This window comes from Gossypium arboreum, chromosome 8, assembly GCF_025698485.1.
Source record: "Gossypium arboreum isolate Shixiya-1 chromosome 8, ASM2569848v2, whole genome shotgun sequence".
NCBI lineage: Eukaryota > Viridiplantae > Streptophyta > Magnoliopsida > Malvales > Malvaceae > Gossypium > Gossypium arboreum.
In genome coordinates this window covers 137,219,369-137,236,846 of record NC_069077.1, presented here as the reverse complement: position 1 = coordinate 137,236,846, position 17,478 = coordinate 137,219,369, and the positions used below count along the sequence as shown (strand labels likewise).

General features: G+C 30.5%; 2 protein-coding genes across 3 annotated transcripts; both read left to right on the top strand.

Annotated features, from left to right (window-relative positions):
• The first annotated feature begins 274 nt into the window (after nt 1-274).
• Nucleotides 275-5,564, top strand: LOC108467870 (uncharacterized). Its single transcript, XM_017768684.2, has 9 exons — nt 275-515; nt 2,815-2,914; nt 3,061-3,161; nt 3,384-3,509; nt 3,595-3,715; nt 3,800-3,884; nt 4,640-4,753; nt 4,865-4,904; nt 5,172-5,564. The coding sequence occupies exons 1-9, from the start codon at nt 339-341 to the stop codon at nt 5,322-5,324; spliced, it is 1,017 nt and encodes a 338-aa protein (XP_017624173.1). The 5' UTR covers nt 275-338; the 3' UTR covers nt 5,325-5,564.
• Nucleotides 5,565-7,827: 2,263 nt separating this feature from the next.
• Nucleotides 7,828-11,560, top strand: LOC108469024 (uncharacterized oxidoreductase At4g09670-like). 2 transcript variants are annotated; one of them, XM_017769908.2, is made up of 3 exons: nt 7,828-8,428; nt 9,162-9,839; nt 11,149-11,560. In XM_017769908.2, exons 1-2 carry the CDS (start codon nt 7,907-7,909, stop codon nt 9,798-9,800), a joined length of 1,161 nt encoding a protein of 386 aa, XP_017625397.1. In that variant the 5' UTR covers nt 7,828-7,906; the 3' UTR covers nt 9,801-9,839; nt 11,149-11,560. The 2 variants fall into 2 exon arrangements, with proteins under 2 accessions (XP_017625397.1, XP_017625398.1); XM_017769909.2 differs by lacking the exon at nt 11,149-11,560 and having other exon boundaries at nt 7,829-8,428; nt 9,162-9,897.
• Nucleotides 11,561-17,478: the final 5,918 nt, after the last annotated feature.

Here is a 17,478-nt window from a genome sequence, read left to right as displayed (position 1 = left end):
ATTAAGCTTGATTAGTACGAATATTGTTATCAATGCAGGAAAATATCGGTTTGAATGTCTTAAAGCAGATTATCCTCTTATTTATTATAGTTATTGTGTCAAAAAAAAAGATATCGTCACCCCAAAATAAAATATTTAATTTTTTTCTTTATTTTTTTATAAACAATAAGATTTATTTAAAAATTAATTTACCTTACTGCTTTAATTTTAAAAAAATTATTATTAATAAACCCTGTAGTTTATGAAATTAAAAGAAAACAAAAAAATTAGCAGAATTGACAATTTAAACAATTAACCCACAACAATGTCAATTGGGAACAAAAGTAACACAAAAAAGGATGGGAGAAGAGAGAGAAGATTCGCAGAAGCTGAAGAAGATGGCGGCCGCTGCCTACGATTACGAGAACGACCCAAGGTGGGCAGACTATTGGTCCAATGTCTTGATTCCTCCTCACCTGGCATCTCGCTCCGATGTGGTTGATCATTTCAAGCGCAAGTTCTACCAGCGCTATATCGTATGTTTCTTGTCTTTCTTTTTCTTTTTATAATAGTTCTATCAATTTGTGCTTTGGGTTTATTTAAGATTTTCCATTTGTTTCTCTACGAATTTGGAATCTGGGTTTCTTTCTGTTTTGTGTTTGTCAGCTGATTAAGGGAGAATTTGCAATTTCACGTTTAATTTTTTTTTTTGTAACCCTTGTTTATTGTGTTATGTGTTGGTAGGTTAGAATTTGATGGTTGGAACTTTTGGTATATGGGCTTTTCTTTTTCAGCTCAAATCTTATTTTGTTGTTCTTCAATTTTGGAACTTGTGAATTTATATATGATTTCTTTGGTAACTTGAAAACAAAGCATCTATAGGTAGGGATGACAAACGTCAGTAGCCACTGCTTCGATTTAACACATTCATTTCTTCTTGAGATAGTTTTTGCTACTTCAATCTTTAAATGTTAGCTATCACTTGGCCAGTTGGCCCCTCAGGAAAAAAAGCCATTGCGGTAAAAGTACCATGGAGGCCCTTGTACTTGTACTAGGAGTCAGATTGTATTTTGCTCTCCCTACTTAAAAATTGCGCAAATTAGTCTCTATAGGTTAGATTAAAGAGTAAACTGGTCCTTCTATGAATTTAATTCATTTCTACGGTTAAAATTTGATCCCTGTACATTAGCATGAGATATACATGACACGCTACATGTCACTGTATGGTTATTTCGTCAGCCACGACAGTTTTTAATAGTACAAATGGATCAAAATTTTAACAAAAATGACTAATTTGCTTTTTGATCTTAAGTACAGAGACTAATTTGCCCCTTTTTTAGTAGAGGAGGCAGAATGCAATCTAACTCCTAATACAGGGGCTTCCATGGTACTTTTACCAGCCATTGCTTAGTTTTTATTGCCTCAACATCATGATATGTGCAAGTACTAGGATTTGGACTAGTTCACCTTATGACCTTTTTTGATCACCTTTTGAATTTGATATTGAGTTTTGGAGCTGGCGACCATGCTTGATTTCTGCAAATCTTGAATTAGTTAACATAGTCATCAACAAATAAAAGATGTTAAAGAGTAGTAAGAGTATTCCCTAATATTTATTCCACTAGGGTGATTCCATTTTCTTTTATATTGTTTAACTTTAGTTCCTTCAATAGTACATGTTTTATTTTCTAACTATGGCAGTCCATTCCATTTCCACTGTTACCATTGTGGTATCAATGCCATTGGCTTCATGGTTCTGGAATTGGGATATATGGTATATCGACCGGGTTTGGTGTAGTTTGCAATATTGTTTTCATCCCTTTTATGGCTTTTATTAAATCAATTTGAGTTAATGCAATATTGGATGAATTTGCTTGCTTCTTCTTCTGCTCAAAAGCTCTAATATGTCTTGAAGTACTTCCGGGTTAATTTCTTTCTTTGTTTTGCTACTTCTTCTATGTGATTTGCTTTTATTTTATATAAAGTTGTTAAAAAAACAATAGTAAATGGTGGACAACAGGTTCATTATTTATTAAGAATGAAAACTTAGATTGTAATACTACATCAATTCTAACATAATTTTTATAGATAACATGAAAACTATGCACTTTGTTCTTCAAATTCAAGGTTGCAATTACAATTGCTATTCTTCAACATATTATGCATTTTTGCATCTAAATGGACTTTATTAGAAAATGTTTCAAAAGCAAAAGAGCAAGAAAGCAACGAATAAACAATACCTTAAATTCTGTTATAAAGCAAAAGCTAATAGAAAGTAGCAAAATCATGTTTTAAATAAGAAAATAACTAAAAGGTATCACCAAACCTAACGTAACGATTCAATATAACTATTGACTTATGTTTCTATTATCCTATTTGTATATGAAAGTTAAAGTCACAATGTTCCAAACCTAGGATCCCTAATTGATCCTTGCCCAAATTCCTTCCACTCTTACCACTCAAGTCCATGCAACTCATTTTGTAATTCTTGGCATTGTATAGACATTTGGGTTTTACATTAAAACTAGTTTTCTGCAATTGGCTTTTCAAAACAAAAAGCAAAGGATAGAAGCAACAATTGGATGTAATCTTAGTAATTTATAAAATGGTCTACATGCTTGAAAAATAGAATCAGAGGGAAACTTTGTCCTATTCCCCTTGATGGAACTTGTCTTGTCCGTTAATGTTGTTTACATGCAATTTCTTGCAATGATTAGACTTTTATATCTATATGTATGTTTGTAACATTCTAGTACACTCATCTTTCAGTAATATTCTAGTATTGTTACATGGCAACTCATATCTGATGATTTATGGGATATGTTTTATGAACAGGATCCTGACCTTGTGGTAGAAGCTATGTCATCAAATCCATCTGCTTCATCATCAACCTCATCATCATCAGCGAATGAAAGCACTCGAGCACACAATGCAGGTAAAAACTTGTTTTTGCCAATGAGGTCAGACAAAGAAGTTAATATTTGCACTAAATAACATAAAATTGTAGAATTTTGTGTATTTGCTCGTCCTTATTAATGAGCTGTTTCCTTCATTGAAATCAATCCTAAATTTGTAATTTAGGCTCAACCACTAGAAGTTCAAGGGCATCAGCAGCTGCCACTTCAAATACGACTTCTATGCGCTGGGATCGGCAAACAATACAATTTTCTGTCAATGCTTGGGTATACTACCTACCCTCACTCTTTTCTTTCTCCAACATGTGCGTATTTGCATATTAGGAAGTGATGAGTAAAATGTGCATTGTATTTCCTGATTTATTCTTGCAATCTGTCTGTGAGAGATCACTAGTTGATTTTAACGACTAATAAATCATTATGAAATTCTAAGCCAGCTGCTACCTTTCCTTTCCTGCCAATATTTTTTGGTTACATTTTCTCTTGCAGGTTTTTATCGTGGCTGTGCTTGCCATCTTTCCACTTGTTACTAGAACTCTTTCTATCAGAGCATATCGACTGTCGTTCATGGGCACTGCTTGTTCCGCTTTATACTCTTTGTATGCACTATATGGGGTACGCTTATTTCCGCTAACTTATCATCCTTTTAATTTGATTTACTGAGGTTCTTCTCTTGAATATAGCCTTTTTGTTTATGCAGATACCAAGGGCCTGGAATTTGCAGGCTATTCAAGTGTATTTTCAATCAATAATTACAACCAAAGATTTTATCTACTTTATCTACAGCCTTACATTTGTCACTTCTCATCTCTGCCTTAAATGTAAGCTTTCTTCTGTTCCTAAATAGTTTTAAGGAATTCTCTTTATCATTTAGTGTGATGAATCAATATTATTCTTTTCTGCAGTTGCTTTGATTCCCATTTTATGCCGAGCACTTGAACATGTTGCAAAGTTCTTAAGGCGTAATTTCAATCGTTCTACCTTGTACAGGTAGATCTTTACTCATATATGTATAAACCATCTGCTACGACGGAGTGCTGATATATTTTATCCTTTATTATTTTAATTAATTATCAGACTATTAACATTATAGTAAAATTCAGTTAATTCATTGATGATATTCTTTAAATGAAAATGCTTGACTCTCAGATGGACAGAAATCACATGCTATTTTTTCCTCCTGTTGTTTTCTTTCTTTTTAAGAGTATGTTATGATCATTATTGTTATTTTTTTCCCATTTTAATGTTATAAACATACTCTTTCATAGATGGGGGCGGAGAGATTTGAACCCATAACCTCCTTGGGCCTCACCTTGTCTTTCCATCCCCTAGGCCTTTGCTTCAGTGGCTTGTTATCCTTATTACTTGGTAACACACAATAATGCTACACTTCAATTAGAGTAAAACAGCATTCTTAGTATTACATACCATTTAAGATAATAGGACAGTAGCATTATGGCACTGTAAGGAGGATTTTACACAACTTTCGCAGAAGGTAATGGTACTAATGAAACGGAAAGCTTACCTTTCATGAATGTTAATCTGAAGTATTTATCCCTTTTTTTTTTTTTTCATCTTAACCAATTCTTCAGATGCAGAGTAGTTCAATTTGCTTTACAACATTCTTTAATCTCAGCCCAAAAATGGGTGAAACAAAATCCATGTTGTTTGTGGATGTGCATGTCTGTACTTGAAGGTCTAGTTGTCCATTCCTTTATTTATACTTTCTCCTTTTGTTTAAGCAGGAAGTATTTGGAAGATCCTTGTTTGTGGGTAGAATCGAACACCACTACTCTTAGCATACTCTCTTCACATGCTGAGATCGGAGTTGGCTTCCTTCTAATCATTTCTTTGTTCTCGTCAGCTTCCTATATCTTTTTACCATTTTTGGTTTATTTTTCATTGCTAAGCCAATAGATACACCTCCTCCAGCTTTCATAGTTTGCTGAATTTTGTATCAAATTCTTCAGGTGGCAACGCAATATCATACAAACTTTCATGTACTGGCAGGTCTGTAATGCTTCTTTCTTCTGTCACCTCTTTTTTCTATTGGTTAACAATTGTCTGGATGGTATGATAGGTTGGTAGAGAACCCATTTTATGCATGCTGAAAACAGTGTTGGAATGAATTTCTTTAGACTAGGAAACTTATTGATCCCATCGTCCCCTTTTGCATGTTATAGCTTTTTGTATTATATGATCTTTATGCATTATTCTTGAAATCATATTTCAAGAATGAATGAATTAGACTAAACCCCTTTTTCCCCACTCTGACAGCTATTAAAGCTTATGTACCGTGCTCCGGTTACAACTGGTTACCACCAAAGTGTTTGGGCAAAGATCGGGAGGACGGTTAATCCTCTTGTCCAGCAGTATGCTCCGTTTTTGAACGGTCCGGTTTCTGCAATACAGCGATGGTGGCTCAGATAGGAAGTCAAAAATGGCCGATTTGTAGATGAAGATGCGGATGAAATGTTCTACACAAGGTTTAGTTTGCATCTCTCTTTTTAGATTAAAAACTGATTTGGGATAAATGATGATATAGCCATTTTGACTGTAGAAGATGGGGTTTAACATTTATTCAGCTAATTACAGCCTTCTCTTGCTCTTAACCTTATTAGACTCTTTTGTGTCAATCATTAAAATTGTGTTTTTTTTTGCCCTTTTTTATTTCATGGCCTTAAATTTAATAAAGGCAAAAGCACTCAAGTAGTATACAATGAAATTATTTGCCTCAAGTAGTATACAATGAAATTATTTTTTTTTCTTTTCTATTGAATATTATTTAATTTGCTTTTTTCATTAATTGAATTAGTTTTAACTGACTTGCAGTACTAATTTAGAGGTTGGGTTTGGCTCCTTTTCATTATTTTTTTTTAGGTAAACTATAAAAATAGTCATTTTTGTTACGTGACAGTTCAAATGGATTTTAAATGTCGATTTGAATGTCCAATTAGGACGAGAATAGGATTTTAATTAAATAAATTTAATTAAGTAAAAATTTTAAATTAATTATACTTTGAATTGAAAAAGAAAAACCGTTGTCTTTGTTTCTTTTAATTTTCTTTTTCATTTTGACTGAATTTTTTTTTTTATCTTAGTTGGACATCCAAGTTGGCATTTAAAATTCATTTGGACTGCCACATAGGATTGTTGTTAGGGATGTAATGGTGTTTAACAGTAGAATGACTACTTTGTAATAAAATGATAACATAAGTGACTAAAACGTAACATTTTAAATATAAGTAATTAAAATGTAATTTCGGGCAAATAAAAATGATTATTTTTGTAGTTTATCTTAAATTTTTTTTTTTTGTCTATTATTATCCCATGCATGTTAGGAGGATCTTAACCCTTATTTAGACCCTAACAAGGTAGACCCAGCAAAATTGATATCATTTCATTTTGATGAAATACGATACATATTATAAATAAAATTTAAACGTATCTTAATTCTAGGGCTGTAAATGAATCTAATTTGAACGCAGAAACCTTTTTTCATAATCGTTTGTTTATTTTAAGTTTAATTATGTTCAGTTTGTGTTCGTTAAGAATTTTAAATTTTATTCATGTTTGTTTAAATTAAAATTATGTATGTTCATATTTATTTGTTTAATGTTCACGAACAATGTTAATAAATAATAAATAAACAAACAATAAATGCATACACTTGCATGTATTGTTTAGATATAAAATACTCAAATATAAATATTAATAATTATATTATAAATGAAAAAAGTACAAAGTAGGATAATTTTATTAATATATATTAATAGAATTTTTATAAGAAAATATTATTACTAAATAAACGAGTCATAAACGAGCTTGTTTGTAAATATAAACGAACTTAATACACCTCTGTTCGTGTTCATTCATTTATTAAATGAATACAAAATTTTGTTTATATTCGTTTATTTAACTTAATAAATAAACATAAACGAATGTTATATAAATGGTTCATAAACAGTTCATCGAACTTCGCATTCATTTACACCTACTTATTACATATGGAAAAATTAATAATTAAAATGTTATAAAATTTTGTAAAAGCTAAATAGATTATAAAATCAAAAGAGGAATATTTTGATAAAACTTTTCAAAATGGTAGTATTGCAATTTTAAGTCAAAATGTTTAATTAAAAAAATCCTCAAAATCTGATTTCAAAATAAAAAGTAGGGTAAAGTACAAAAATAGTCAATTTTGTTTGCCCTAGATTACATTTTAGTCACTTATGTTTGAAATGTTACGTTTTAGTCACATATGTTATCGATTTGTTACGAAGTAGCCACTCTACCATTAAGCTACATTATCTCCCTAACGACTTTGATGTCCAACTGAGATAAGAATAGTTTTTCAATCAAAATGGAATAGAAAATTAAAAGAAAAAGAGACAAACAGTTTTTCTTTTTCAATTCAAAGTGTAATTAATTTAAAATATTTAATTAATTAAATTTATTTAATTAAAAACCTATTCTCGTCCTAGTTGGACATCCAAATCGGCATTTAAAACCAATTTGGACTGTCACGTAGGATTTCTATTAGGGAGATAACGGAACTTAACGGCAAAGTGACCATTTTGTAACAAAACTATAACATAAGTGACTAAAACATAACATTTCAAACATAAGTGACTAAAATCTGAAGTAAACAAAAGTGACTATTTTTATAATTTACCCTAAAAAGTATATCATTGTAAAATTGGATCAAATCGAAATTCAATAGATGAATCTTTAAATATGGAATAATTGCTATTTTATTTGTAAAACTATACTTTAACTTTCCAAAATGAAAAAGAAATTCTATTTAATTTTTAAAAATATGAAATTATGAATTAATAACAAAATTATATTTTACTTTTAAAAATTTATAATTAAATTTTAATCCCTATAAAAATTATTCCACCTGCAAGTTATCATGCGATAACCACTTAAGTAGGCTTATACGGCCCAAAATGAAGCCACGTAAGGGAATAGAAGCGATCCTCATCCCTTAGAACATTCTCAAACACGGCATGTTCAAGCAAGTTTTTCACACTCAGTTAAACAAAGCTTTAAAAACAAAAATGGCTGAAACCGAAGTAGCTCAAGTTCGTTTCGGCATCGTGGGATGTGCAAACATAGCAAGAAAAGTGGCCAGAGCCATTAACTTAGCCCCTAATTCCATCCTCCACGCCGTCGCCAGCCGCTCCATAGACAAAGCAAAGCGATTCGCAAGTGACAACGGATTGGACCCAAGGGTCAAGATTTACGGGAGCTACGACCAACTGCTGGATGACCCGTCGGTGGATGCGGTGTACATGCCATTGCCGACTAGCTTGCACGTCCATTGGGCGGTCATGGCTGCCCAAAAAGGCAAGCATGTGCTGATCGAGAAACCGACGGCTCTTGATGTGGGGGAGCTTGATACAATACTTGAAGCATGTCAATCTAATGGCCTGCAGTTTATGGATGGGTCGATGTGGTTACACCATCCTAGGACTGTTAAAATGAAGGAGATGCTCTTTGATTCCAAGCTTTTAGGAAACGTCAATTATGTAAGTTTTTTGTTAAATTTATCAGATTCATTTAGAATTTGATTCCAGCTATATATTTCAAAAATTTTATAGGATGCCTATAGTAATAGCGACGAAAAGAGTGAAATTGTCACTATATATTAATCTACACTGAACTTGTTTTACTGACAAAACCAGATTGTTGGTAAAAATAAATATCAGTAAATTGTTCTATTAGTAATTATATCGCATGTAAGTTGTAGGTTTAGTTTCTACATTTTAATTTTGTCATTTTTAGTCCATTTATTTTTCGAATTTTAAAATGGCAATCTTGATCGAATGGTAATAAGTTGAATTCATTAAGTTTTGTTGTTACCAAATTTTGATACGGCAAATATATTATGAAATGTGTAATGTCGTGTTAGTTTTTTATTTTCACATATTACTCACAGAAAATGTCGAATAATGGATATAACTGCTATTGTTTCAGTTAAGAATGAAATTTTAAATTTCTAAAAGAATAAGAAATAAGAATTATTCAATTGGAGAACATGAATTAAATCTACAAGTTTTGTATAGTAAACTTAACCGATCAAATTTTAATGCCACCATTTGTGCCAGAAGTGAAATTTTAAATTGAAAAGTATAGAGACTAAAATTGACTAATTCAAAAAGTATATGAACTAAATTTATTAAATTATATGAACTAATAGCACAATTCTACCTATTTATTATATCAATCTACTAATGGAATTTGTTGCTCTTTGGTTTTCAGATATACAGCACATCAACAACTTCAGCATCCCCAGAATTCTTTGAGAATGACATAAGAGTAAAAGGAAACCTGGATAGTCTCGGAGCATTGGGTGACCTTGGCTGGTACTGCCTCGGAGCTGTGTTATGGGCCAAAAACTACCAGCTCCCAACCGTAGTCACCGCCCTACCGGACGTCACTACAAACTCCGATGGAGTCATCATCTCCTTCTCAGCTTCCATTCAGTATACAGAACCATCATCATCAGGAGCCACGACCAACGCAATCATTCACTGCTCTTTCCTCGCCGATACATCCATGGACTTGACCATAACTGGTTCCAAAGGTTCCTTGAATCTCAACGACTTCATCATCCCGCAACGAGAGAGCTCTGCATCGTTCGAGTTCACGTTGGGTGCAAAGTTTGTGGATCTTCATATCGGGTGGAATGTGAAGCCTGAGAGAGTAGTTGTGAATTGTGATGAGCTACCGCAGGAGGGTTTGATGGTAGAGGAATTTGCGAGGGTTGTTGCGGGGATTAGAACGACACCTGGGATGTTGCTGGATCCTAAATGGCCTGAGATTAGTAGAAAGACTCAGATGCTAGTGGATGCAGTGAAGAAATCTGTTGATCTTGGTTGTAAGCCTGTTTATTTTTGAAGTGACGATCTTGTGAGTATGGTTGGTGTTATTGAACAGGTATAGTACCTAAGCTTACCTATTCAGATATTTCCCCTTTCTTTTTACAAACTATAAACTCATCTAAGACACAATAAAAAATATATAAAATATAATGATAAACTACGTCTAAGATCACTGAATTATTAGTAAGTTTATATTTTGACTATTTGATTTAAAAAAGTTATAAAATGGTCACTGAATTATTTAAAAGTTTTCATTTAAGTTATTGGACCGTCTGCGCCAAACAAAACCTCTCATTCCCTTTTTCTTCTAAAGTTCAGTTTTTATTTTCTTTTTATTTTATGAAATAACTTTGAATGGCACAAATTTATAAATTAAAATTCAAACAATTTTTTTCTTTTATCTTTGACATTGTTCGTCAGATCAACTTGGATCTAATGTATGTTTTTCTACTCATCAATGGTTATTGATCCACCATGATGATCATCGAATTGTTGCTTGGAGCTTGCTAGCCGGGTTTTAAAGAAAAAGCTTAACAGTCCAGTAACTTAAATAAAAACTTTCTAATAGTTGCGTGGCTTAAATAAAAACTTTCAAATAGTTCAATGACCATTTTATAACTTTTTGAAGTTGAGAGACCAAAATATTAACTTACTAATAGTTTAATAACCTTAAGTGTAGTTTACTCAAAATATAATTGATGCTAACCTATTATTAATATTTTTTTTTGCCTAAAGTAATTCATTAGTAATATTACAATAAGTGGAATATAAATATTAAAAATTCTACTTAAATATCTTTCAAAAATTCCTCCCGACAAAGAATGAACACAACACTACCTAATTACAATCTCTCTCTCAATACTCTTTTCTCTTCTTTTCCATATTTATCACGTTAAGTTATATAGTTGATCTAATAAAGATTTACATTAAATAATGATTCACCAATTAAAAGAGGATATACAACCTATGAGTGACTCCCTTAAATAATTCTTCAAAATTTTCATGACAAAGGACAAACACAACACCACCAAATTACACTCCCTCTCTCTTAGTACTCTCTTCTACTCCTCTCTATAGTCTCCCCTCTTTCTCTATGGAGTTAACTCGATGATTTAATTTTTACTCATTAACAAATATTATTATCAATTTTTATAAGTAAATAATATCATAAATGAGGAGAGTACAAATTTATAATTTGTCACCCAAACAATTTACTTTATTTTAACACTTGAAAATTTTAAAAATCATTTTAGCAATTCCAAAATTATATATATATATATATATATATTAGTTTGACCTCTCTCTATATATTTGCTTTGTCCTTTAAAATCCACACAATTCTCTTCGATTTATGGACACCATAGAGTACTTGGAGGGAGCAGATTTCGCCTATTTTCAACGCGAACAAGAGGAGAGATGGCCGAGACACCTAAATTGAAGAGCCTCCATAGAAGATCTGAATAAATAAGGACAGCAGAAATGAAAGCTTTTGTGAAACTTGCTATCGGTTGAAGTGCTGGTATAGAGATTCGAAAAGACGAATAATTAATGGGTACCAGCTGTTGACAGTGACTGGATTAGGTTTCTCATTTCCTTATTTTGTTTTATTTCAATTGTTATTTGTTTTTATCTTGGATCATTTACTCTCTTTTGGGTTGGTTTTCTCTTCTATTAGTTTTTTCTACTTAGGTCTTAGCTTCAAAGTTATACAAGAACATTTCCTTATTATGTTATTTATTTTTTATCAGTAAAATCCAGTGAACTGTTCAAAAAAAATAGTAATTGTATCACCATGTAATTACAAGTAAATTTAATTCTATAAATATATTTATTTTGCAAAATATAGCATTTTAAGAAAAAACAAATTTTAATTAAAAATTCTATATTGTTACAAATAATATAGCCTAAATATTGTATATAAGTTTGTATATTCTTCAACCTATCGATTGGTTGAATCAATGAAATCTTCTCAATAAATCTTCATAATGTTTTTGTTATTTCAAGTTTTCAACTTTTTTTTCATTAATTTTAAGCTGTTAGTTATATTTTGTCTTATAAATTTAGCCTTGCACTACAGTTGTTTGAGTTAAAACAAATGGTGCAGAATAGAATTAAAAAATATAAAGTTAAAATAAGAAAAAATTAAAATATGAAAATAAGGTTAAAAAAAATTAAATGCTCATGTTTTGATTTACAATTCTTTGTTGTGTATCAGCATCTCTATAGGAATTTTATTTATAAGCCTTCGCACATGCATAAAATAGAAGAAAGAATGGTAAACTTTTAATATTGATTTCTGGGGAGGAATGTACTTACACCAGTGAAAAACTTAGTGATTTTACACCTGTCTGTGACTTTTAATACAATTAATATTTTAACAATTTAACAGTTAAAATTACCAAGCTGTTTGTACGTGCCATGTATGTAAATGTTTGAATTGAAATGATATCTCTATCATATTTGTAACACCCCTAACCCGAATTCGATCGTCGGATTTAGGCTAAAAAGGTATTACCGAGCTAAACATTAAATTTCTCATCCACATTAACTAACATAAACAGAGATCGAGCTGAATACATATTGATCTTTGTGTTATATATATGCCATTTTCATATGGCCAAAATATTTACAATTACAAAACATAGTTATCTTCAGCCTAACCTATACATGCCATATCAGGACCAAAATAAAACTGTACCAAAAAGATAGATAGTAGGATGAATTGCTGACGATCTTCGAGTCGGTGGCCAAAATCAATAATCTATAAAACAGCAAAATAAGGAATAGAGTAAACTTTCGAGGCTTAGTAAGTTTTAAGCATTTCAAACAATTAAAACGTGTCATTTAAACCGAACATTAAGTATCACAGAACTCGTATTCTAATTATATATTACTTGGCCGAATATTCACAAGTACACTAATTATAAAGCCTATTGGTCGAATATATATATATGAATACACAAGAAATTTTCAACACATATTTAACTACAGTATATGGCTCATACAATTACTTTAAGTCACATACTTTCATATAATGACATACATTGACCGAATAGGTCATTCTCTTATTCTTAAATACCGTATTCATCCACACGTATATATATATATATATCGTTCTTTAATACTAATAGTTCACTTTAAAATCATTTCACATATGAGTACATAATACGTACCTTAACATGTTAAATATATAGTACTTACTCGACGGTGGTTTTCCGCAGATATTCAATGTCGTAATCTTACTTAATTTACTGGCATCAAACCTGTCAAGTCTTAGAACTTGAAACAAATTTCTAGCACCAGCCTGCGGGAATTTAAACCCGGTATAATACCAGCTCGTAGCCTGCGAGTCTTTAAGCCCGGATAACATTCCAGCATATAGCCTGCGAGTCTTTAAGCCCGGGTACAATTCCTCAAGTATCATGCATATTTAATCATATATTAAAACGTCTCATTGAACATGTCATATTAGTAGTCATTTGCTACATGCGAATATAAGCTCCATATACATTTCATTAATTAAGCTTAACCCGTATTGACCATTCGACTATAGTTCATATACTTAGATTATTTATCACACAACTTAATTCAAGTAGAATCAAAATGGCACAATTCATCTAATATACACATATCAAGGCATCATAAATTTTTATACTAAAGGCGACTACTCAAAACTTACCTCGGATATCGTCGAACGATTACAACGGCTATTCGATTACTTTCTCTTTTCCCTTATCTGAGTTTGCCCCTCTATGCTCTTGAGCTAATTCAAACAAATTTAGCTTATTAAAATCCCATCATGCTAGATTATGGTCGAATATGACAAGAGATTTACTGGGTCATATAGCTACCTTTAGCTCAAATACGAAATGGTCATACCCATTTAATCACTTTAAACATTCTAATACAATTTAATTAAACATTTCTCCAAGTATACCTTTATGACCGAATATACATATCAAATAAATAGCTTACTTAATACATAACTCACATAGCCAAAGTACATATAACCCTAATGACCGAATATGTATATTACCAAAATTCCTGTGACTTAACCTTTAATCCCTTTTAGCCGAATATCCATTAAATATCTAGTTCACATACACAAACACAAAATTCATATGGCTTATCATATTTTCATGTACATATCTTAACTATATAGCAGAATATATATATATAGTTCATCAAACTGATACTTATTCCTATTCCCTTAACACATATGGATCAATTTGACATGCATTTACCTTTGGCACATTCGGTCATTTAAGCAATAACCTATCTAGAATTTAAGCATTTTATACTAAAAATTCTCCCAAGGCCAAATTCATATACATCTTTTAATACTCATACAAAGTTTATATTTCAAATAATTTGTGCATACACCATTAACCTACTAATTAACTAAACACTTTAAAATTTTCTTTAACTAAACATATATTCGCAATGACCACAACAATTTAACAAATCTTAAAACAATCTATAACATTTTAAATTCATCTTATCCCCCATGACCGAATGTGCATATATATATATATATAAAAAAAATCAAATAACAACAAAATTTTCTTTCCAAAATGCATATATATACATACGACAACTTCAATTCATACCTCTCAACAATGAATTCAACTTATTCAACCATCATTTAATCTACTTTAACATATAAATAACATCTTCCCAAAAACTTATCAAAATAACACAAATTTAGCAACTTGCCGAATGGATATATGTTCAATGATTCATGAATTTAAACCATTGGTTAACTATACTATGTACTTATCAATTTAATTTCATAATCAATTACAAAAAAAATCACATTACATACCTTTAAATTGAGATAACCATGGCCGAATGCCTTGGCTTCTTCTTCAATATTTTTCTTTTTCAATTTTGGCAATGAAGAAAGAAAGATGAACACCCATTATTTTATCATCTTTTTCTTATTTTACTAATTATTTTTATTTCAAAATAATGCCATTACTTATTATAATACTTAAATAAAACATATATTATCCATCAACCATCATTATGGCCGGCCACTATATTAAAAGTGGTCTATTTGACATGCAAGGCCCCCATGTCAATAGTTCATGCATTATTTGGCACTTTAAAATTTACCCATCACATTTTCAAGTCTTATCACATGAGTCATATCTTATAAATTTCACATACAAATGACAAAATCAAAGCATGAAACTTTCACACATGCATTTACATATATAATAAACATAGAATATGTAACGACCCGAATTTTACCGTTACCGAAAAAGTGTATTTTCGGGTCTCCGTTTCTGAAAAATAGATTCGTAAATATTTATTAAAAATATTTACGAAGTCAATTGAGTGGTTAATTAGAGTTTAATTAAGTAAATTTAGTTTAATTAAGAGTAATTAGGAAAAATGACTAAATTGAATAAAGGATGAAAGTTGAATTGTAGATTAAAAGAAAATGAAGAGGACCAAAATGGCAATTATGCCATTTGTCCTAAGTGAGGCGGCATAAACATAAAAATCTGAGATTTTTTTATGTGTTAAAATATATATTAAATTATTATTATATTATAGTATATTATATTATATATTATATTATATAAATAAGTAAAGAAACATAAGAAACAGAATGAAAGCAAACGAAACAGAGAAGAAACGGGAGAGAAAGAAAGAAAGAAAAAGAAAAAGGAAAATTTGGGTTTCAAGGCTCAAAGTTTAATTTGGTAAGTCAATTAAGTTATTTCTTCTTAAATTTTGATGTTTTAGAAGCTTTGGAACAAGACTTTGATGAAATTAAGTTGATATTTTGAGAGTTTATAGATTTTCAAGTATAGTTCATGTTGAATAAAATAGTAAATTAAGGGTTTAATTGAGTAAATTTCAAGCTAGAATTGATAATAGGATCAAATTGTAAAGTAAGTTATAAGTTTTATGTTGTAGGGACTAAATTGATGAAATTTTGAAATTAGGAAAGTATGCTGGAAATTTAATATTTAAATGAGAGTATGGATGAAATTTGAATAGAAATAAAGTATGAATTAAGATAGAAAAGTAAGTGAATTTAGTTAGAATTAAATTGAAATTAAAGTAAATCAACATTTTGTACTAAGACTATTTTGGACAGCAGCAGTAGTCTAAGTTTGAAAAATCACCAAAAATTGTAGAAATTGAATTAGAGGATGAATAAAATATGAAATTAAATATTATTGAGTCTAGTTTCTTATAGAAGAAACGATATAAGCAATTGAATTGTAAATTATGAGATATAATGAATTTTGTGAGACAAGGTCAGAATGAATTTGGGTTCCCCTGTTATGACTTTGGAAAATCACCAAAAATTTAATAAAAATAATTAGAGTCTTAAAGTTATATGTTTAGAATCCCTAATGAGTCTATTTTCATTAGAAATCAACGAGAATGTTATCCGAGTTCTGTACTGTGAGATAATTAATTTTTAGTAAAGAAGGGACGAAACTGTCAGACAGTAGAATAGGGGTGAATTTAAAGAATAAACTGTACTTAATGGCTAAACCAAAAATTCTGAAAATTTTATTGTAAGAAGATTTGTGAGTCTAGTTTCAGGAAAAATTAGCGGATCTTAATTTAGAATTCTATAACTCAAGATATGAATTAGTAATGTATTAATGATTATGAATTGTATTAATTTCGTAGTCAATGTGGTACCGAAATATCGGCTAAGAAAGGACAAGACAAAGTCAACGGAGTTAGCTCGAAAATTACGGTTTGTATTTCTATAATCCGAACCTAATACTTAATTGTTGAATTTATTTCTTAATATGTATATTAAGTGTTTTGAAGTAAGAATTATTGTGTTTTGCAAATGAAATGGATTGATATCGTATGTGATGAATTTATTGAATTTATATTGATTGAATTGGCGTATATATATATAGATATATATATTGAATATTGAATATATATTGATTATTTTAATTGAATTGAAATATAAATTGTTTGAAAATTTTAAATATGAGATTTGTGATATTTGGATATTTGTTATTGAAAAGTGAATTGAATTGTATTGAATTATGAATTTATGTGATTAATTAAAATGTGTATTGATTGAAAAAATTGAAAGTGAATTGAATACCCTATTAATGATGTCAGTGAGGCGGATATAGTTGGCATGCCATAGGATTGGAAGTGTTCAGGATTCTTCGACCTCGAGTCGATGAGACACTGGTGTCACTATATTTCTTCGGATAGATTCGATGAGGTCTTGGGTACCAACTTTACTTGGCTAGGCCGATGAGACACTGGGTGTCAAATATTGCTTGAACTATCCGATGAGGCCTTGGGTGCCATATTGGTGTGTTTGGTTGGATCCGTGTATCCGCCAAGGTCCGAGTCTTGTTAATAGGGTAAATAAGTGAAAAGATAAGTCGAGTGAATTTGATTGAGCTATTGGAATGAAATGAGAAATTGAATTGAGAATTGAAATTGAGATATGAGATTGAAAACATGAACCAAAAGGTTCATGAAATGAGTGAAGTTCAAATGGATGATGATTGATGTTAGAATGAATTAAAATGGTATATTGTTAAGAAGTAAAGTGTGAAAACAAGTGAATTGTGAATATATTGTATAGAATTTATACGGTAAGTAAATGAAAAGAATTGAACAAATATGTTATTGTGTTTGTTATATGACTTGTATAGAATTTATATGGTAAGTAATTGAAA